Source organism: Dama dama, chromosome 14, assembly GCF_033118175.1.
Source record: "Dama dama isolate Ldn47 chromosome 14, ASM3311817v1, whole genome shotgun sequence".
Taxonomy (NCBI): Eukaryota; Metazoa; Chordata; class Mammalia; order Artiodactyla; family Cervidae; genus Dama; species Dama dama.
This window is the reverse complement of record NC_083694.1, coordinates 51980641-52002827: the sequence shown is the minus strand read 5'-3', so window position 1 is coordinate 52002827 and position 22187 is coordinate 51980641. Positions and strand designations below refer to the sequence as shown.

Below are 22187 nucleotides of genomic sequence, written 5' to 3'. Positions count from 1 at the left end.
AGCCATCTTTACTACGGGAGGAAATTTGAAGGAGTGCTTAACGCTGGTAGAAAAGGGAGGAAAATGACAAGTGAGAGTAGGGAAATAGACGGTAGCAGTTAGAGCGTTCCCATGCCCTCAGTTAAAATGGCGACCGTAGTTGCTTCATTAGCTTCACAGACTTGGAATCGGCGCCGCGGAGACGTCCTGCGTCCGCCCGCAGAGCGAGTCGGGAAACGATTTTAAACGGAGGAGGCGGCTGAACGCCAAGTTGCCGCTTCTCAAGGGCGGGATTTCCGAGCTGATGTTGGCCCCTGAGGGCTCTAGTGCAGAGGGGCGAGGTGGGACACATTGTCCCTTGCCCTTTCCCTCCGCGGGCTGAAGCAGACTCCTTATGAGCGAGAGTCGCCGAGCTGGTGGTTGAGGCTGCGGATATATCCCTTCCGGCTTGAAGTGCCGAGCTGGCCTGGCGTCCTTGGGAGCGGAGGTCTTCTTGCTGGGCCCGTTTGCGTCGGTCTTGAAGCGTCTTGTGTTGGAGGGAGAGGGAATTTGGGAGGGCCAGGGGTTCCTCTGGACTTTCTCTTTGCTGTCATTTTGGCGACTTTTTTACTTCGAGGGATTTCCGTTTCGATGTAGTTTTGGATCCCGGCTTGAAGAATGATTCGTGAAGGGAATGGGTGACAGCGTCGTCACAGCATTTTATTGGTAAGATGCTTTGTTATTAGTTCAGCCATAGCAGTAAACTCTGTGTTTTTCCCTGTCGTGTGGTCGTTACCCTTACAATACTTGGCTGCTCAAGTGCATCCTCTGCAAGGTCTTTCTTCACCCCCTTCTCCTACCAATTACACATGCATGAAACATTTTGCATCCAACCTTAGAGGGCTGTTAGATTTTGGAAAGACCGTTTGTCCATGGATCTTGGGGTAAGAACTAAAGCAGTAAAGAGTGAACCCGAATAGGGTCAGATACTATGATCAGATAAGGTAGTGCCTTGAAGCCCAGACAGAGAGTTGTGACACCGTTTATTTAGATGTGTGGGAATTGTTACAGGATCTCAAGCAAGATAATAACAAGGTAAAAGAGGTGTCTGTGGAAAAACTAGTCTTGGGTTGGGGAAAGGGTTGGGTTGGGGAAGGGGGCTTGGGTTGGGAATAAGTGGCTAAAATTAAGAATGGAAGTGAAGGTGATTTGAGAGGGCTAATGAGTATATTTTTAAGAAATATGTCAGAATTTGATGGTAATTTGATGTAAAACTTGACTGAAGAGTAAAAGATGACTAAGGTGTATTTTAATGGGCAGGGAGAAAAATGAGAAGGAAGAATTGGAACTGTTACTGAGAAACAGGGTAGTTGGAGAGGAAAGACTGGTCGTGGAATAATGTTTAGCTTTGACCTTAATGAGTTCGAGGACACAGAAGTTCAGTGTTTTACAGGAAATTGGAAATGCGGGTGCAAAGGTATGGGACCAGAGGAGTCACATATTGAATGAATGTTTCCTTATGGAAAACAAGTGATTTCAGAGTTTGGGGAGACACCAGTTGTTGCAACTGGAGGAAGCAAAGGAGTCAGCAAATGAATCAGAAGAAACTATAAGAAACAAGGAGGAGAAATAGTTGAGTGTTTGAAAAGAACAAGATAGCAGAAAGTTTAGAGGAATAAGGATGAGCAAACTTGATGACCCAGTGATTGTCCATGATTTTCACAAAAACATTGTTGACAGTCTTCAAAGGGCAGTGGTAATCTTCAAATTGCAGTGTCTTTATAGTGATAGATACATAAGAGATTGCTGAAGATATCTAGTAAAATATTTATTAGTAAATGGAGGCAATAGTTGTATACCACAATTCCAGGAAATTGGTCTCAAAAGGAATGAGATGAATAGGTTTTAAACAAAAAATTTTTAGTGTTAGGAATATGAGAATATGCTCAGCAGTGGAAGAAAAGTATCCTGTGGAATAGAGATAAGAGATGATAGAGGTTTGAAATAAACATGGAAGATTGTGCCTAAGGGGAATGTGAAGGAATATGGAGATTGAGAATATTAGTTGATGGTTTGACTTTAGAAAGCAAGTAAAAGGACCTCTCTCCTTATACTTGGAAGAATATTAGGACAGTAAAATATTGAATCAAGATATATTTTTAATCTCTTTAATTATCAGACAGGGCAAAAATACTCATTGTTGAGTATGGAATGAGAAAATAAAATATATATAAATAATTTTCTGATCTTTAATGCATGGATTGGGCTATTTCACATTGCTGTAGTATTAAATGCTCAAGGGAAATGTTTTCTCAAAACCAATCCTTTAAGCTAGTAGTCTTTCTCTCCCTTTTGTTGTTGTTCAGTTGCTAAGTCGTGTCTGACTCTGCCACCCCATGGACTACAGCATGCCAGGCTCCTCTGCCCTTCACTGTCTCCTGGAGTTTGCTCAGATTCATGTCCATTGTGTCAGTGATGCTATCTAACCATCTCATCCTCTGCCACGCCCTTCTGCTTTAGCCTTCAATCTTTCCCAGCATTGGGGTCTTTTCTGTTGAGGTGGCTCTTTGAATCAGGTAGCCAAAATATTGGAACTTCAGCTTCAGTATCAGTCCTTCCAATGAATATTCAAGGTTGATTTGCTTTAGGGTTGACCCTTTTGATCTCCCTGCCGTCCAAGGGACTCTCAAAGTCTTCTCCAGCACCGCAGTTCGAAAAACGTCAATTCTTTGGCGCTCAGCCTTCTTTATGGTCCAACTCTCACATCCGTACATTACTACTGAAAAAAGCATAGCTTTCACTAAACGGACTTTTGTTGGCCAAGTGATGTCTCTGCTTTTTAATACACTGTCTAGGTGTAATACACTTCGTCCAAAGAGTATCTTTTAATTTCATGTCTGCAGTCACGGTCTGCAATGGTTTTGGAGTCCAAGAAATCTGTCACTGCTTTCACTTTTTACCCTTCTATTTGCCATGAAATGATGGGACCAGATACCATGATCTTAGTTTTTTGAATGTTGAGTTTTAAGCCAGCTTTTTTCACTCTGCTCTTTCACCCTCATTAAGAGACTTTTTAGTTCCCTTTCACTTTTTGCCATTAGAGTGGTGGTATCTGCATATCTGAGATTGTTGATATTTCTCCAGGTAATCTTGATTCCAGCTTGGGATTCATCCAGCCTGGCATTTCCCATGATGTACTCTGCATAGACTTTAAATAAACAGGGTGACAATATACAGCCTTGTTGTACTTCTTTCCCAATTCTGAACCCGTCCTTTGTTCCATGTCTTGTTCTAATTGTTGCTTCTTGACCAACATACAGGTTTCTCAGGAGACAGGTAAAGTGGTCTTGTGTTCCCATCTTTTTAAGAATTTTCTACAGTTTGTTGTGATCCACACAAAGGCTTTAGCGTAGTCAGTGATACAGAAGTAGATGTTTTTATGGAATTCCCTTGCTTTCTCTGTGATCCAGTGAATGTTGGCAATTTGATCTCTTGTTCCTCTGCCTTCATGTACTGTTGAAACCTAGCTCGAAGGATTTTGACATCATCTTACTAGCATGTGAAATGAGCGCAATTGTATGGTAGTTTGAACATTTTTTGGCCTTGCCCTTCTTTAGGACTGGAATGATAACTGACCTTTTCCAGTCCTGTGGCCACTGCTGAGTTTTCCAAATTTGCTGACCTATTGAGTACAGCACTATAAAAGCATCATTTTTAAGGATTTGAAATAGCTCAGCTGGAATTCCATCACCTCCTCTTGCTTTGTTCGCATTAATGCTTCCTAAGGCCCACATCACTTCACACTCCAGGGTGTCTGGCTCTAGGTGAGTGAGTGACCACACCGTTGCGGTTATCCAGGATCATTAAGACCTTTTTTGTATAGTTCTTCTGTATTTTCTTGCCATCACCGCTTAATCTCTTCTGCTTCTGTTAGGTCCCTGCTGTTTCTGTCCTTTATCATGCCCATCCTTATGTGAAATGTTCTGTTGGTATCTCCAGTTTTCTCTCACCTAGATAGACTTTAATTTTTTTTTGGAATTTATAGCATTACTCTTTTAAGAGGAGTCAAATTTAGTCGGGCTTATTTTGTCTTGAAATTGATGCCTACTGAAAACTGGCATGAAACGACGAGGTAAGAGCACCCACTCTGGTGTTAAGACTGTCTGCATTTAAATTCTGGCTTTTGCATCTTTAACTGCATGACTTTGGGAAGTTACTTTGTAACTTTAGAAAGTTAATTTCTTTGTCTTTCCGTCTGTTAGCTGGGAATATAATAACTCACCTCATAGGATTGTTAAGCGTTTAGAAAAGTACCTGGCACATAATGAATACTCAATAAATGTTAGCAATTATTCCAAATAACAAATTTGAAAAAGAAAACATTCTCTGTAAGTGATATTGATTAAATTCCCTTTTGAATAGAAAATTCTGTACAAATTTAAAGCTAGACTGCTTTACAGGAGCTGCTATTTAAATTGTATATGATCTTGCTCTGGGCATTATCTGGGCTTTGAGAACTATGTATTTAATTTATGTATGGAGTTTTGTGCAAGATAATAGAGTGTGTCATATTTTGACCTGATGAAATTTAAATATAGTAATAAAAACTTGTGAAAAAAATTTTAAAAGGGTAACCATGCCAATTGTAGTTTAATTGCTAAGAGTCCAACTCTTGTGGCCCCATGGACTATAGGACACCAGGCTCCATGGGATTATCCAGGCAAGAATACTGGAGTAGGGTGCTGTGCCCTCCTTCATGGGATTTTCCTGACCCTTATGTCTTGCATTAGTAGGTGGGTTCTTTACCACTAGCCGCCGGGGAAGTGCAACTGTGCCAGTACTTGGGAATAATTTTTAAAACTTTTAAATCATAACTCCTTTCAATTTCGGGGTTCTGTGAAATACTTCGTTTCAATTAAACCAATACTTCCTTAACAAAGAGTATTCAGCATCATAGTAGGGAAATTATACAAGAGAAATACAAAGAGCACAGTTTCAAAGTAGTTTAGTCTTACCGGGAAAAGAGGAAATGCACACCAAAAAAATAATACAAGGAAGTAAATGAATTTGGGCCAAAATTAGTGATATAGACTAGGTGATCAAAGAGAGCTGTATGGGCTGGTTTACTTGCTAAGTCGTGTCTGACTCACTGTGACTCCAAGTACTATAGCCCACCGGGCTTCTCTGTCCATAGGATTTCCCAGCAAAGAGTACTGGAGTGGGTTGCCATTTCCTTGTCCAAGGGATCTTCCTGATCCAGGGATCGAGCCTGTGTCTCCTGCGTTGGCAAGTGGATTCTTGACCACTGAGCCCCTGGGGACGGGCTGGTGCATTATGAATCTCAAAGACTTTGCAGAACATTCTTGAGGGATTTTGTTAGACTCATCTAGAGGGCTTTGGGCCTTTTTCAAAATATTTACCCATGAGACCTCCTTCTATACACACATGTACACTGCTTCCAGGAATGAGCCACTGATACAGACACAGACAGAAGTGTGTAACATAGGTCTTCTGGGGGGAAAATGGGTAATAAAACCATGCTATTTGAAAGGGGATTAAATTCAAACATAGTCTTGATGGAGATGGAATGGAAAAAGAACACCTGAGATAGGGAATATAGCTGATAGGCAGACACATGAAGATGAGAATGTGTTTATGTCTAGGAGAAGGGTAAGAACAAGCTGAATTATGAAATAAAGAGTACCCAGCAGAAGAGGAGAATTTTTCTTACTACTGTAAAGTGTTTGTACAGGTGACTAATAATAAAGTGTCATTTCTTTTTGTTTGTTTTGTTTTTTGTTTTTTCATTATTTTAAAAGTGCCATTTCTGAAAAATGGATTGCCCTCAGATATGGAATGCTCGATTGTGGTAATAAGACCTGGTTAAGGAAGTAGCTTTGGGATTGAATGGGGAAACTGAGGAAGAGAAAAGTGCAAAAGAATATGCTTAATGACTATATGTTAAAAAGTAGAAGTGGGAGACTACTTAAACAAATTTAAATTAACTTAGAAAATTGACAGGAATTTGAAAATGGACCAGTTAGCTTTTAGAAGGAGGAGAAGGGAAGGAGTTGAATTTAGTTTTGAACATACTGTGTTTGAGATATCAGTAAGATGTTCATGAAGATAGCCTGTTAGCCAATGAGAAATATAGGACTTGGTTAAAAAGCCAAACTTGAGGCAGAGAGAGGGAGGGAGAGAGAAAGAATTCCTTTACAGTAGGGAGAAGAATCAGTGAAACTACGAACATGAATTAACTTCTTAGTGTTTGGTATTCTGGTTTTATTTCTTTTTATGCAGACCATGGATTCTTATGATACACCGGAATTGACTCCTAGACAAGATGCTTCCTCAAGGCTTAAAGATTTCTTTATAGGCGCCACCCCTCTGCAGAAACGATTAGAATCAGTCAGGAAGCAGACTTCATTTATCCCAACTCCACCGCGAAGGAAAATCCCCCAGGGTTCACAACTGCAGGTATGTTTTTTGTGTTCCTTTGTGTTACCAGTAACTGAGAATGTCTGTGAACAAAACATTTAAATTTTTGTTACTATTTACTATATATATATTATAAATATTTGTTACTAAAAGATACTTTTAGTGTCTTCTTACTCCCTCAAGTAATAAATGAGAAATGGTTAAAACAATTATTTGTGCTGTCAGTGCCATATGTTTTTTAACTTCCTTTAATTTGGAATGTTTCCACAATATTTCTCTTTTATGACACTGACAGTTTTGAAGAATATGTTTCCTCCTCTTCCTTTTTTGAATAGAATGTCCTCATTTTGTATTGGGTACTGGAGTGGGTTGCCAGGCCCTCTTCCAGGGGATCTTCCCAACCCAGGGATGGAACCCAGGTCTCCCACATTGTAGACGGATTCTTTACCGTCTGCGCCACCAGGGAAGCAATACAAAATGAGGAACATTGTATTTGTCCGATGTTTTCGCAAGATTAGACTAAAGTTATGTATCGCTCACTGGAATATTGTATAGGTGCTGTTGTGTCCTTTTTGGGGGAGTAACACCTGATAGCACATAGGTTATGTTAATTTTGATCACACTGTTAGAAAATGTTGCCCCAAAATTACTGTTTTATTCCCCTGCAACTAATAAGCAGTCTGTGGGGAGACACTTTAAGATAATACATATATCTTGTGCCTTGTCAAAATTTCACTTTAAACTTAACATCCCTTATCCATTGATGTTTTTTGCTTGATCCTATTTTTAAAAATTATTTATCTTAGTTTTTATTTATGTTTTAATTTTTTCAGTCTTACTGGTTATCTTTTTAAAATTAGTGTTTATTGGAGTATAAATTGGAGTATAAAGTTGCTTTATAGCATTGTGTTAGTTCCTGTTGTACAGCAAAGTGAATCAGCTATATATATATACATATGTCCCCTCTTTTTTGGATTTCCTTCCCATTTAGGTCTCTACAGAGCATTGAGGAGAGTTGCCTAGTTCCATCTTTATCATGTTGGTTGCAAAATAATGGTTTTCCATCTCTGTTTGCTCCGTATTTTCCAGCTAGCTTTTGGTATTTTATTTTAGGCCATTCTCATTTCTATTCCATTTATTTATCCATTTATCAGTATGGATTCATTAAATCTTATTTATCATTTTAAATTTATTTTTTTATTGGGGTATAATTGCTTTACACTGTTGTTAGTTTCTGCCATACAACAAAGTGAACCAGCTATATGTGTGTGTGTGTGTGTATCTCCACTTCCTCTCAGGCCTCTCCGCACCCCGGCCCAGCCCTCTCGGTCACCACAGAGTACTGAGCTGAGCTCCCGGTGCTACTCTGTAGGTTCCCACGAGGTGTCTCTTTTGTACACGGTAGTGCACGCATGCAGTCCCAGTCTCCCAGTTCATCCCAGCTGCCCCTCCCCGCCATGTCCACATGTCCTTTCCCTATGTCTGCATCTCTGCTCCTGCCCTGCATATAGCATCTGTACCGTTTTTCTAGATTCCACATACCTTCATTAGTATATGATATTTATTTTTTTCCTTCTGATTTACTTCAGTCTGTATGACAGATGCTAGGTCCATCCATATCCCTACAGATGACCTGATTTCATTCTTTTTTTATGGCTGAATAGTACTCCATTGTATATACGTACTACATCTTTATTCATTTGTCAGTGGACATTTAGGTTGCTTCCATGTCCTGACTATTGTAAACTGTGCTGCAATGAACTTTGGGTCTTTTTGAATTATGGTTTTCTCAGGATATATGCCCAGGAATGGGATTGCTGGGTCATATGGTAGTTCTGTTTTTAGTTTTTTTAAGGACTGTCCATACTGTTCTGCATAGTGGTTGTATGAATTTACATTCCCACCAGTAGTGCAAGAGGGTTCCCTTTTGTCCACACCCTCTCCAGCATTTATGTATTTATTTATTTTTAACAACTGATTATCAGTTTATTAAAAAGTTTGATTTAGGCATCAGCAGTGGTGACTTCCACCTTGACTCTTGGCTCAATACTAACGGAAGTGATCTTCTTGACAATCTCACAGGGACTGTGCAGGTCAGTGAGTCGCTTGTGGATCCTTGTCTGGAATTGATCCCAAGTCTTAGAACCTTCACCACAAGGAGTTTTCCTTGTAGTTATTCTCAGAGTCTTGGTAGGCATCCGAAGAGGTCTTTTCACTCTGAGATTCTTTTCCTTCACACCTCTGATCAGGTAGGCACATTCCTTCTCTAGAGACTTCAGGCTGCGACTGGTGAGGGTAATCCTAATCCAGTGAATGGCCACCTCTGGCTCCACAGGAATCTTGCTGGTGCCTTTAAAGGCCATGGCTGTGGTGCAGCTTCCTGAGCGACTGGTTCGTCCACAAGAGCAAACAGTGGTGAATCATGAGCAGGGGCAGGTGGCAAGGGCTCTGCTGCAGTGGCAGCCATGTCTTCCTCAAAGAGTCGACATTTGATGCTTAGAGATTTTTTTGATGATGACTATTCTGACCAGTGTGAGGTGATACCTCATTGTAGTTTTGTTCTGCATTTCTCTAATAATTAGTGATACTGAGCATCTTTTCATGTGTCTCTTGGCCATCTGTATATATTCTTTGGAGAAATGTCTATTTAGGTCTTCTGCCCATTTTTGATTGGGTGGTTTTTTAATTTAATATTGAGCTTCATGAGCTGTTTGTATATTTTGGAGATTAATCCCATGTCAGTTGCTTTGTTTGCAAATATTTTCTCCTGAGGGTTGTCTTTTCGTCTCATTTATGGTTGTCTTTGCTGTGCAAAAGCTTTTTAAGTTTAATTAGGTCCCATTTGTTTATTTTTTTTTCTTACTTTAATTATTCCAGGAGGTGGATCAAAAAAGATCTTGATATGATTTATGTCAGAGAGTTCTTGCTGTGTTTCCCCTTTTGTGATTGGTCTTAACATTTAGGTCTTTAATCCATTTTGAGTTTATTTTTGTGTATGGTGTTAGGGAGTATTCTGATTTCATTCTTATGAATTCCTGTTTTTGTTTTGTTTTTTAAATTTTTCTAATTCCTTACTAAATTATTTTGGTGTTTATACTGTCCCAGATTTGTCTAGTGGCAATATGCTGTTTTGATCATTCATTAAAAACCCTAAATCTTGTATATCAACATTCTTAATTTGTAATTTTATTGAAGCATGAAATAAAGCCCTAGTGAATACAAGTTTGATGGATGCTTCTGAGTCAGTTAGCAAGAAGTCTGACCAATCAGTCACCCACACCTTCCGTATAACTTTGTTTCCTTTTCTCTGTTGTAGGTCTAGTATCTTTTGGGATATGAGAAAATTTTTGCTTCTTTATGAAAACTTCCTTAAAAATTCCTAGCCCTGGTAATGAAAGTGATAGCTTTTAACCAGAAAACAGAGATTATATATAAATTCAAGAATGGAATGTCCAGTTCAGTGTTTCCTTTTCTCTATGTGATACAGATAATTTTGCCAAATCTTTTTTTGGTTGCACCAATGGGCTTGTGGGATCATAATTCCCTAACCAGAGGTTGAACCTGGGCCCCTGCAGTGAGAGCACCAAGTCCTAACCACTGGACTGCCAGGGAATCTCCCCCCAACCTTTTTTGCCCCAAATCTTTTGATAGTAATAAGAAAAAAGGTTTATAACTTTTCTGTGAGTACTTCAGCCAGGACAAATATTTTTGTCAAGTGGACATCTGTGTTGAAAGTTCTAAAAGAGAGGTGGAACTGTGAGACTATATCAGGAATTATGGATTCTATAGAAAATTTTCAATTCAGGATAAAACTAGGAGCTTATATGGGGGTGTATGTGAAGACCCTCAACAATGCCACAGGGCCAGGACAAATGAAGTATTTTGTTTTTGATGGTACCTGTGATTCCAAAAATATAGACAAGTACATAATGTCAGATAATGCTGTGGGAAGAAAAAAAACATGTTAAGGAGATACAGAGTGATACAGTTGGAATGGATGCAGGTGCTGCTTTGGATAGGGTGCCCTCTTGAGTGACATTTGGGCAGAGACCTAAAGAAAGGAAAGGACCATGTCCTGTAAACACTTTGGGAAGAACATCAAAAAGGGAAGGCACAGCAGATGCAAAAGTCTGTTCAAAGATCTTCAAAGAGTCCTACAAACTCAGTTTGACTGGAATGCGAAGATCAGGTACCCAGTAATAGATCTGTATTAAATACTTGAAATACTGTGATAAGTTTTCAGTTTCCAAATTCTTTTTTTATTATATTTTATTTTATTTATTTATCCATGACTGCACTAGCACAGGAGCTTAGTTGCTCTGAGGCGCGTGGAATCTTCTTGGACTGAACTGGTGTCCGCTGTATTGCGAGGCAGGTTCTCAGCCGCTGGGCCGCCAGGGAATCCCCTAATGTTTCCTTATTCTCTGACTTCTTTTGTCTTGATTTTTTTTAGGAAGATGTTGATCCTCAAAAGTTTGCATTCCTTCTGCATAAACAATGGACTTTATATAGTTTAACTCCCTTGTATAAATTCTCCTATACTAATTTCAAAGAGTACTCTAAACTTCTGAATGCATTTATTGCTGCTGAAAAGCAGAAAGGACTTGCTGTGGAAGTGGGAGATGACTTCAACATCAAAGTGATTTTCTCTACTCTCATGGGAGTGAAAGGAACACAAAGAGATCCTGAAGCATTTCTTGTCCAGGTATATCGTGAAAGCCATATTTGCTTCCTAGGAGAAAAGAATGTGCATTGTTTTGGTTTAGAAATTGTACTATATTCTTACTGTTTTTAAAATTCTCAAGTGTGTGATTTATAACCTATGTTATATCTTGTTTGATCAAATTATAACAATTAGATTTTTCCTTTTTCAATATAACCATGTTTCTTTTAAGAAAACTTAAATATTTAAGTACAAACAAAGTTAAAAACCACAGGATAACATTTTGGTATACATCTATTTGGCAGTAGACAATCTGAATAGACCTAGGCCTAGTAAAGAAATGGAGTCAATAATTAATAACCTTCCAAAACAGAAAGCAGCAGGTCTGAATGGGTTCACTGGTGAATTCCACTCAACATTTAGAGACGAGGTTATACCAGTTTCCTACAAACTTTTTCAGAGGCTAGAAGAAGAGGTAACACTTGCTAAGGGGAAGGCCAGTATTACCCTAATACCAAAACTAGGCAAAGATATTGTAAGAAAACTGCAGACTCCATCATGAACCTATATACGTCTGTTTGGCTATTTGTATCTATTGAAATCGTGATCATATTGTCCGCACTTTTGCAATATGATTATGGCCTTTTTTTTAAACTAAAAATCTGCACTGTAACTAGTTAACTCATGTCATTTTGAGTAACTAAATGTAAATTTTGCGTTTTTGTAAATTTATCTGTATATTTCTATGGTTTTTACTGGGATTAAAATCCTAGAAGTAGATATATCATACCAGATTACTCTTAGAAATGTAACATTTTACTTTCCTTCCTATATGTGGTGTATAAAAGTAGTATGACTATCCTTTATTAAGAAACCAGATTTATTATTTATGCCTGCTACTTCTGTTTCTGCTGAGTTAACTCATTTTAGTCATTGGTAAGTTCTGAAACAGTTGAAATTTTGTTTGTTCGATTAGGGGTCAGCAAACTATGACCTGAAGCCCAGATATAGCCTGCTGCTTGGCTTTGTAAGTTATGTTTTCTTGAAATAGATCCCCTTTCATTTGTTTCCGTAGTCTATGGCTGCTTTTGTGTTACAACAGCAGAGTTGAGTAGTTGCTACAGAGACCATATGGCTTGTAAAGCCTAAAGTATTTACTTTCTATCTGACCCTCTACAGAAAAGGTTTGCTGACCCCTGGTATAGATTATGGTATTGGCAAGGATTTCAGGATTATTGGGATTAGGTTCAGGTGCTTATAACAGAAAGTCTAAATAACAGTGAATTAAAGATGATAGAGGTTTAGTTATCTTGCAAAAAAGTGTCCAGAGGCAAGCTTTTCAAGGCTGATAAATGCTTCATGAAATTATTAATAATCTAAGCTCCTTCTGTCTTCTCTATCATCCTTGGTGCATGGCTTCCATGCTTATGGTCTCACTGTAATCTAACTTGGCTCCTGGAGTTCTAAATATTATATGTAAGTTCAAGGCAAGGAGAAGGAGGAGGATGGGAAGGGCAGATGGGTTGCCTGCCACTGAGTAAATTTTGAATGAGACTTGCTGAGAGCCAACAGTAACTTCTCTTTACATCCCAGTTGGAAGGGAGACTAGAAATTGTTTTTAGTAGGTACTTTGCCAGCCCAAGTAAAATCTCTGTATTATTGTGGAAGGAAAAATAGATACTGGGTAGATAATTAGCAGTCTCTGTCAAGTAAAGCAGTTGATGCCTTGAGGAGTTACATGGTTTGCATGTCATCAAGCAAGCAAATATTCTTGTGAGAAATAGAAATGACCTCTTGAATTCCTCGTGTAGTATCCTAATAGTTTTCAAATTAAGTCTGTTTCTTGACAGGGTTATAGGACTTTTAGATTATGAAAATATGATAGACATACTATATCTGGGCTTTAAAGTATTTGAAAGTCTTATAACTTTTTGAACAAGGAGGAGAATGGTCAAAGTAATTGACCATGATTGTCTCTAAAGGGATATAATAGGGCTGTGATCTTCACCTTGTCCTGGTTGAACTTCAATGAAAACTTCTATAACTATATGGAAGGTATGTTTGTTATATAATTTACAGATTTGACATTTGAGGGGTTAGTCAATCTACTGGAAAATATAATCAAGATTCTAGAAGATCTGAATGGTTGGCACAGTGGGTCAATTGAAAGAGATTAAAATTTTAATAGGTATACATTTATTGCCTTAGTATGAGTTGTGGGGGGTGGGGGATTTACTTATTAACAACAAAAATGAGTATGTAGGGCTAATTTATGTAACGTTTTCAACTAAAAACCAGAAAACTACTGCAATCTAAGGTTAGATTAGTAGGAGTATAATACAGGTTAAAGGTGGTAACAGTTCTGTAATCAGATGTTTTTGAAGTATTTACGTTCACTTACGAATGACTCCTGCACCAAAGGTTTTCAGAGAAGTGTGTCCAAATAGTGTGAGCACTTGAACGTATGTCATAGGAAGAATGGTTGAAGAAACTGGAGATATTGACCTTTGCAGCATATGAAAGAGACCATCAAATATTTGCAGGGCTTTTTCTGTAGAAGAGAGATTAGATCAGATTTGATCTATATGCATGTAAGGAAAAAAGTAGGCCCAGTGGTTGGAAACTATGGGGCCTAACACACAAAAGAGCATTTTAAGTGGATAGACAGAGCTGCCTTAGGAAATAGTGACATCTTTCCCAGTGGAATAATTCCAGCACATTGGAATTTTTGCTTTTACTTTTTCAGTCCCTTTTTTTCAGGCCTTTTACTTTTCAGTCCCTTCTCAGGTTGAGATTTTTTTTTTGGGGATACTGTTCCTGATTATACTGTTTTTTTCGGGATACTGTTCCTTATTGGTGTTCCTTATTTTGCATTTGGTTGCACCAAGATCTTGCAATATACCTTGTCCTAATCAGAGTATTAGGAGAAAGGTCAATTAACTTGAAAATAAACCCTAATAATGATTAGGGAGACAGTTCTCTGTGTGGTTTTTGGCAGGTAATATTAATTCAACATATCTTCTTATTTTTAAATGTACTATACTAATTAATGATGAGAAGATGTAATTTAGGAGTCAACGTACTTTTGTTTTTTAGTTCATTTATTTATTTTTGGCTACGTTGCTGTACGAGGATCTTTGTTGCTTGTGAGGGCTTTCTCTAGTTTTGGTGAGTTGGGGTTATTCTCTATTTGGCAGTGTGAGGGCTTTTCATTTTGTGGCTTCTCCTGTTGCAGAGCATGGGCTCCAGGGCACAGGTCCAGTGGTTGTGGCTCATGGGGTTAGTTGCCCCAAGGCATGTGAAAATCTACCCTGGCCAAGGATCCAACCCCTGTCCTGTGCATTGGCAGGCGGATTCTTAACCACTGGACCACCAGGGAAGTCCAGAATAAATGTACTTTTGAATTTAATGAACCTGTTTGATTTTCCTTCATAGATTTTGTCAAAATCTCAATTGCCATCTGAGCACAAAGAAGAGAAAGTGTTGTGGACTGGTTGGTTCTGCTGTGTATTTGGAGACAGTCTCCTGGAGACTGTTTCAGAAGATTTCACCTGTCTACCCTTATTCCTTGCAAATGGTGCAGAGACTAATACAGCTATAATTGGAACCTGGTTTCAGAAAACTTTTGACTGTTACTTCCGTCCCTTAGCAATCAATGCATTTAATCTTTCCTGGATGGCTGCTATGTGGACTGCATGCAAAATGGACCATTATATGGCCACTACTGAATTACTTTGGTCCGTACCCTGTCGCCCTCATAGTCTGGACATTTCTTATGCCATACATCCGGAAGATGCAAAAGCTTTATGGGACAGTGTTCACAAAACACCTGGGGAAGTTACCCAGGAGGAGGTTGACTTGTTCATGGACTGCCTGTATTCACATTTCCATAGGCATTTCAAAATTCATTTATCAGCCACGAGATTGGTTCGTGTTTCAACATCTGTAGCTTCAGCACATACTGATGGAAAAATAAAGGTTAGTTTGAACTAAAATCTAGCTATTTTCCTTATTTCTGCATAGTTTTCAGAATGCATAGCAATTATATTTTCCATGTTGAAGAAATACTTTGGAATACTCAGAATTCAATTTCATGAAGTCCTTATATATTTTTAAATTTTACTTCCATATGCTCACATTCTATTAATAAGTATATTTTCAAACTGTTTTATATAGTGTGTTCATATCCATCTGTGAATATGAGGGTGGCCCTGTTTTATCTGGACTATTCTAAGAACCTCTCTTAATGATGTAAGACAGTAATTGTGGTTCCTAGGTTCAAATAATGCCATGATAATAGCTAACATTTGTCAAGCACTAACTGTGCCAAGCATTATTAAGCATTTTTATACATATTGTCCCATTTAGTTTTCATAACAACCTGCTTGCATAGGTTGTAAAGAGGAAATTGTGGCACAGAGGATAAGTAGGCTCCCTAAGGATCACACAGCTAATAAGTGGAGTTGAAATTTAAACCCACGCATCTGACTCAAAGGCTTATATACTTTTAACTGGAATACTGTACTGCCTCTCAGAAGTTTGAAATTAATGTGTTAACTAAGTTTCTGCCTCTGATTTGTTTCTACAAGACATTTTTGGCATTGTGTATACCTTTGAGAGGTGGTAAAGAGCCTTTACCTAGTGGTAAAGAGCCTCCCAGTGTAAGAGACATAAGAGACGTGGGTTCAATCTCTAGGTCAGAAATATCCGCTGGAGGAGGACTTGGCAACCCACTCTAGTGTTCTTGCCTGGAAAACCCCTGGACAGAGGAACCTGGAGGACTACAGTGCATTGGGTTGCAAAGAGTCGGACACGGCTGAAGCAACTTAGACACACGTACATACCTTTGAGAAGGAAGCTATGAAACTCTTTCTAGAAAATGGAGATATATAAGTCCAAGGGGTTCATAGATACCCTTCCCCCGCCCCCCCCCCCCCCCCTTTAAGAAGGTAGGTAGCTAATCAGTGGAAGCCAGGATAAATAAGAATCTTAATCTAATTTCTTCTAAGCAGCATTGACTAATAGTTGCAAATTTATTAAAGTCAGGCATCTTTATTAAGTAATCTGTTTGGCTTAGAATAACAATAGTTGTTTCCTATTCATAGCTTAGTTTATAGATACAGAATTTAAAATAAGTCTGGAATATTTATCAGATATCAAACTACATTATTATAATTAATTGTATTTTAATTTTAATAAAATTTAATTTTAATTGTCTTTTTTTCCCCCAGATTTTGTGTCCTAAATACCTTATTGGAGTGCTGGCGTATTTGACAGAACTGGCAGTTTTTCAAATTGAGTGAGGTCTTATGGGGACTATAAGTTGTGGATTAAATACCTTTTTCTCACAGACTGTCTGCTTAATTGCTATGCTGAGAGGCACTACAGGAGAAATGGGCGTCTATCCATCTGTTTTCCTCACAGTGCCTTGGAGTTACCCAGGTGAAAGCCAAGAAGGATCTAGAAGAACAAAGAAGGTGGTAGTGGATGAACCACAGCCAGGTGACTGTGTAATAGTCATGATCGTCTGGGATTCTAGTCTCTATAGACTATGCGGAGTTGTTAATTTGTTGGCCATCTTCCTCACAAATATATGTTTATTATGTCAGACTTTTTAGGATTCAAATCAAATACCTCTAATACTGAATATTTCTGGTTTGCATCTTTAAAACCTTTAATCCCTATTTTTAAGCATTTTAGACTTGTATTCAGAGAGATTTTCTGTCTTCTACAGACATTTTCCTAGCACCGTTTTGCTGTAGACAACTGGCAATCAAAATCCTTTCCAAAGGAAACTAAAGTTGCTATCCTTTTTAAGCCACTAATATCCTTCTGTTTTTAACTGTTTAATTCTTATTGCAATGTCAAATTAAATATTCAGTTTTTAAAATGAAATCTTGTGTTTCTTTATCAGTGCCTTGATGAAAAACCTTTATTTAATGTGCTGGGAATGGGAAGTTATAGGCTTTTTCTCTATAAAGGTTACAAGAATGGCTATGTGGAATCATACAAATCAGAGAGTTGAAAGACAGCTTTGAGTCTCTTGAGGGCAGGGATTGTTTTATGTAACTTTCATGTCCTTAGTTTTATTTTAGCACAGTGCTTATAAAATATCTGTAGATTAAGTGAATTAATTTTAGCCTACTCTTCCATTTTACAGATGAAAACTGCAAAATAATGCAACACAGACTTGCATAAGATGTTATGTCTAAAACTTCTTTTTACTCACTGAGCAGAGGAACATTTTGTTTAACTTAAGAAAAAATGTTTTTTAAAATCTTGGAAAGAAAATAACTTTAATAGGCTGTGATTAAAAAGCTAAGACTAACTTCTGGAATGGGGTATTGTTTCGCATATACTAGGAACAGTAGAGGTAGTGAAACAAGCATGGGCTTTGGAGTCAGACTTTCCCTGATTCAACTAATATTAAGCTCCTTCTCTGTACTTAGAATTGTATTGGATTATAAGAGATTTAGTAGTGAGGATAAAAAAAGCCCTGTCTTATGGAAATTATATTCAAGGAGAGGAAGGCAAAAAATAAATAATTTCAGGTACAGATAAATGCTATAAATAAAGCAGTGCAATAAGAAGAAGAGTGACTGGGATGGGGCCTATTTTATGTACAGTTGTCAAACAATGTCTCTGAGGAGGTGATGTTTGAGCTGAGTCCTAAATGATGAGAGAGGACCAGCTGTATGAGGATCTGAGGAACTGTGTGCCAGACAGGTGAAACCGCAAGGGCAAAGGCCTTGAGAAAGGTAAGAACTTGGCTTCTTTGAGGAATAAAGGAAGTTTGTGTGGTCGGAGCATGGGGAGGATGGGTGGAGTGGCATGAGATGAAACTAAAGAGATTGTGCAGCAGAGACTTACTTATGCCATGGTGTTATGTCTCCCAGTTTTCACCTGGGCATGCGGCTGCCCAGTATAAAGATGACATTTTCTAGCTTTTCTCAGGTAGGTATAGTCAAATGACCAAGTTCTGATCTATGGCATAAAAATGCAAGTGTCATATAGATCTTCTAGGAGCTTAATAAACAGGCATGCACCCCTTGCCCTTTTCTTATTTTTCTTCCAATATTGCTGTTTGGAATGCATATAATGACTGGTTCTCTAGCTGCTTTTTTTAGGTCATTAGGGTGAGTGTCAGGTCCTAGGGATGGCAGAGTGTGGCCTGGAAGGAGTTTGTGCCCTGAGGACTTTTTTTTGGCTATGCTTGGTCTTGGGCCTTCCCAGATGGCTCAGTGGTAAAGAATCTGCCTGTCAATGCAGGAGACATGAGTTTGATCTCTGGATCCGGAGGATCCCCTGGAGGAGAAAATGGCAACCCACTCCAGTATTCTTGCCTGGAAAATTCCATGGACAGAGGAACCTGGCAGGCTGCATTCTATGGGGTTGCAAAGAGTCAGAAATGACTGAGCACACATACGCACATGCTGGGTCTTGGTTGAGGTCTGTGGGCTCTTCATTGTAGCACACAAACTTTTCTAGTTGTGGTGAGGACTTCCCTAGTTGTGGCATGCAGGCTTAGTTGCCCTGAGGTGTGTAGGGTCTTAGTTTTCCAACCAGGGATTCCAGTCCCCTGCACTGGAAGGCAGATTCTTACCTGTTCCACCAGGAAAGTCCCCCTGAGAACTTGAAGCTGAACCCCAGTGCCATTCTTGGATCATCTTTCTCTAGACTTACGTATCAGAGATGTGAACTTCTGTCTTGTTTAAGCTCTTGTTACTTTGGTTCTCTTGCTCATAGTCCAAACCTAATTCTAAGTGATAGAGGAGGGATCCACATCATTTAAGTTTTTACTGGTACTGTGAAGAAATGGGATTTTATTCTAAATGCAATGGAAAGCCATTGACCTTTTAAGCAGAAGAGTTAATGTGACCCAATTTGTATCTTACAAGATTTTATAAGATATAATGGAGAAAGAGTTGTAGGAACCAAGAGTGGAAAAGGGGAAAAAGTTTGCTAGAAATGGTGCTGCCTCATGGGGAAGTTAGCAGTATCTAGCAAAATTATGTGTGATTTACCCTTTGACTAGCAATCCCACTTGTGGGATTCTGTCCCCAAAATTCACTAGCAAAAATACAAATTGAAGTGGGAATGAGGCTATTTATTACAACGGTATATGTAATAGCAAGACTAAAAAAAAAAATCCAAATGCTCATCAGAGAGGGATTGATTGAATAAAATTATGATATGTCTGCATAGTGAATTACTACTATGTAGTTATAAAAGAGTTTGAGGAAGATAGCTAATATTGCCATGGAGTTATCTCTAGGATATAGTTATGTGAAAGAACAAGATGAGGACAGAGTGTATAGTATGCTTTTATGGAAGGAATGGGGTGGGGAATATGAATATGTGTGTGTATTTCCTTCCATTTTCAGAAACAATGGAAGGATAAACCAAAAACTAGTAAAAGTGATTGCTAGTGGGATGAGGGGAACCAACTGGGTAGAGAGGGGACAGGAATAAATTTAGAAGTTTTCTGAATATTCCTTGTTTATAGTTTGGAACCATCTAAGTGTTTTATATAATTACAAAACAAAATTAGATCAAAATGAAAAAAAATCCTTAAAACTTGAAAACGAACCTAACTATATGATGTTTAGGCCATAAACATACAAAGAATTAGTTTTAGTATCTCTGAATCCTTATATTTTGACTATACATTGTGAGTGGGCTATATCCTAGGAAAAGATTCCTAGCAAAGGAATCTTAAATTGCATTCAGTTACCTTATTAATAATATCAGTATTGTTATACCAATATTCATAGGTGGCTCAGTAAAGAATCCGCCTGCAATGCAGGTGACATGTGTTCAGTCCCTGGGTTGGGAAGATGCCCTGGAGAAGGAAATGGCAACCCTCTCCAGTATCCTTGCCCAGAAAATCCCATGGATGGAGGAGCCTGGCAGGCTACAATCCATGGGGTGACACAGTTGGACATAATTTAGCAACTAAACAACAACATTGTTATTTTATCACTGTTCACAATAAAATAAAATGTATGTAATTATAACAGTGCTAGAAACCAAGATTTTCAGTGTACCAGTGTATAATTTAACACAATTGAAAGATCAAGTTTAGTAGAAACTCCATAATGTTAATTTGAATCAGAAATAACAGAACTCATTTATTTTTTTTTCCATATAATTTTATTTTATTTTTTATTTTTCCATTTTTTATTTTTCCATTTATTTTTATTAGTTGGAGTCTAATTACTTTACAGTATTGTAGTGGTTTTTGCCATACATTGACATGAATCAGCCATGGATTTACATGTATTCCCCATCCTGAACCCCCCTCCCACCTCCCTCCCCATCCCATCCCTCTGGGCTATCCCAGTGCACCAGCCCCGAGCACTTGTCTCATGCATCCAACCTGACCTGATGATCTGTTTCACACTTGACAATATACATGTTTCGATACTGTTCTCTCAGATCATCCCACCCTTGCCTTCTCCCATAGAGTCCAAAAAATATGGAACGCTTCACGAATTTGCATGTTATCCTTGTGCAGGGGCCATGCTAATCTTCTCTGTATCGTTCCAATTTTTGTATATGTGCTGCCGAAGTGAGCACAGAACTCATTTATTTTTAAAGTGGAAAAGTTTTAAATTTTGATGAATCCCAATTTGTCAATTTTTTTTCCTTTTGTGTTTTGTGCTTTAGGTGTGGTATCTAAGAAATCATTGCTTAGTTCAAGGTCCCAAAGATTTATTCCTATGTTTTCTTATACAAATTTTATAACTTTGGCTCTTAAATTTAGATCTATAATACATTTTGAGTTTTTATGTATGGTGTGTGGTAAGCATTCAAATTAATCATTTTGCATATGAATATTCATTTGTTCCAGTACCATTTACCGAAAAGACTATTGTTTTCCTATTGAATTGTCTGTTACCTTTCTTAAAAATCAATTGGCCATAAACGTTTGGGTTTATTTCTGGACTCTCAAACTTATTTCATTGATCTAAATAATCCCTATGCCAGTACCACACTGTCTTGATTACTGTAGCTTTGTAGTCAATTGAAATCAAGAAGGTGAGTCTTCTAGCTTTGTCCTTTTTCCAAGATTGTGTCGGTTCTTGTTTTTTTACATTGTCATAAGAATTTTAGGATCAGCTGGTCAATCATTGTAAAAAAGCTGGGATTTTGATAGTAATAGCTTTGAATCTGTAGATTGATTTGAACAGCATTGCCATCATAATGGTACTAAGTTTTCTAACCTATGAGCATGGGCTACCTTTCCGTTCATTTAAACCTTTCAAGATTTTTTTTCCCAAGATTTTATTCTACAGTGTTTTATCATTTTCAGTGTCCAAGTATTGCACTTTTTTGTTAAATTTATTTCTAAATTGTTTCTTTGTGCTATTGAGAATGGAATTGTTTTCTTAATTTCAATTTTGAATTGTTTGTTGCTAATGAGTAGAAATGTAATTGATTTAGTGTCTTGTTCTTGTATCCTGTGATCTTGCTGAACTTGTTTATTCTAGTAGTTTTTTCAGTGAATTTCCTCAGATTTTCTATATATGAGTATGTCTTTTGTGAATAATGACAGTTTTACTTCTTAATTTCAATCTGGATGCCTTTTAGTTCTTTTTCTTGCCAAATTGCTGTGGATTGAATTGCCAGTTCAATGGCAAATAGAAGTAATGAGAATGTACAGTCTCATCTTTTTTAAAATTCACTTTCGGCTGCACTGGGTCTTTGTTGCTGTGCGGGGGCTTTGGCTGGCTGTGGAGAGCGGGGGCTACACTCTAGTTATGTGCAGGCTGCTCACTGCAGTGGAGGCCCTGGTTGCGGAGCACAGGCTCTGGGCTGCAGGTTTTAGTAGTTGAAGCTTAAGGGCTCTCGAGTGCGGGCTTAGTAGTTGTGGTGCATGAGCTTAGTTGCTCTACAAACCCGAGGCTGTGTCACCTGCATTGGCAAGTGGATTCTCAACCCATGTCCCACCAGGGCAGTCCACAGTCTTATCTTGTACCTGATCTTAGCGAGAAAGCATATTTCACCGTTACATATGATGTTAGCTGTAGGTTTCTCTCTTTTTCTTTTTTCTATTTTTTTAATTTAAGTGAATAGCTGTATTTGACCAGTGGACATTGCATCTTTTTTTAATACATATTTTTTA

The 22187-nt window shown here is 38.2% G+C and overlaps 2 protein-coding genes and 1 non-coding gene across 3 annotated transcripts; 1 reads left to right on the top strand and 2 right to left on the bottom strand.

The window, feature by feature from the left end:
* The first annotated feature begins 197 nt into the window (after window positions 1-197).
* CENPL (centromere protein L) lies at window positions 198-16954 on the top strand. The gene is made up of 5 exons (XM_061160728.1): window positions 198-684; window positions 6259-6435; window positions 10850-11101; window positions 14495-15037; window positions 16291-16954. The coding sequence occupies exons 2-5, from the start codon at window positions 6262-6264 to the stop codon at window positions 16360-16362; spliced, it is 1041 nt and encodes a 346-aa protein (XP_061016711.1). The 5' UTR covers window positions 198-684; window positions 6259-6261; the 3' UTR covers window positions 16363-16954.
* On the bottom strand, window positions 6446-10841 carry LOC133069321 (small ribosomal subunit protein uS10-like). Its single transcript, XM_061160730.1, has one exon. The coding sequence runs from the start codon at window positions 8757-8759 to the stop codon at window positions 8400-8402; it is 360 nt and encodes a 119-aa protein (XP_061016713.1). The 5' UTR covers window positions 8760-10841; the 3' UTR covers window positions 6446-8399.
* A 3577-nt stretch (window positions 16955-20531) lies between the features above and the next one.
* On the bottom strand, window positions 20532-20638 carry LOC133069785 (U6 spliceosomal RNA). The gene has a single exon (XR_009695999.1). It is a non-coding gene; the product is annotated as a U6 spliceosomal RNA (small nuclear RNA).
* Window positions 20639-22187: the final 1549 nt, after the last annotated feature.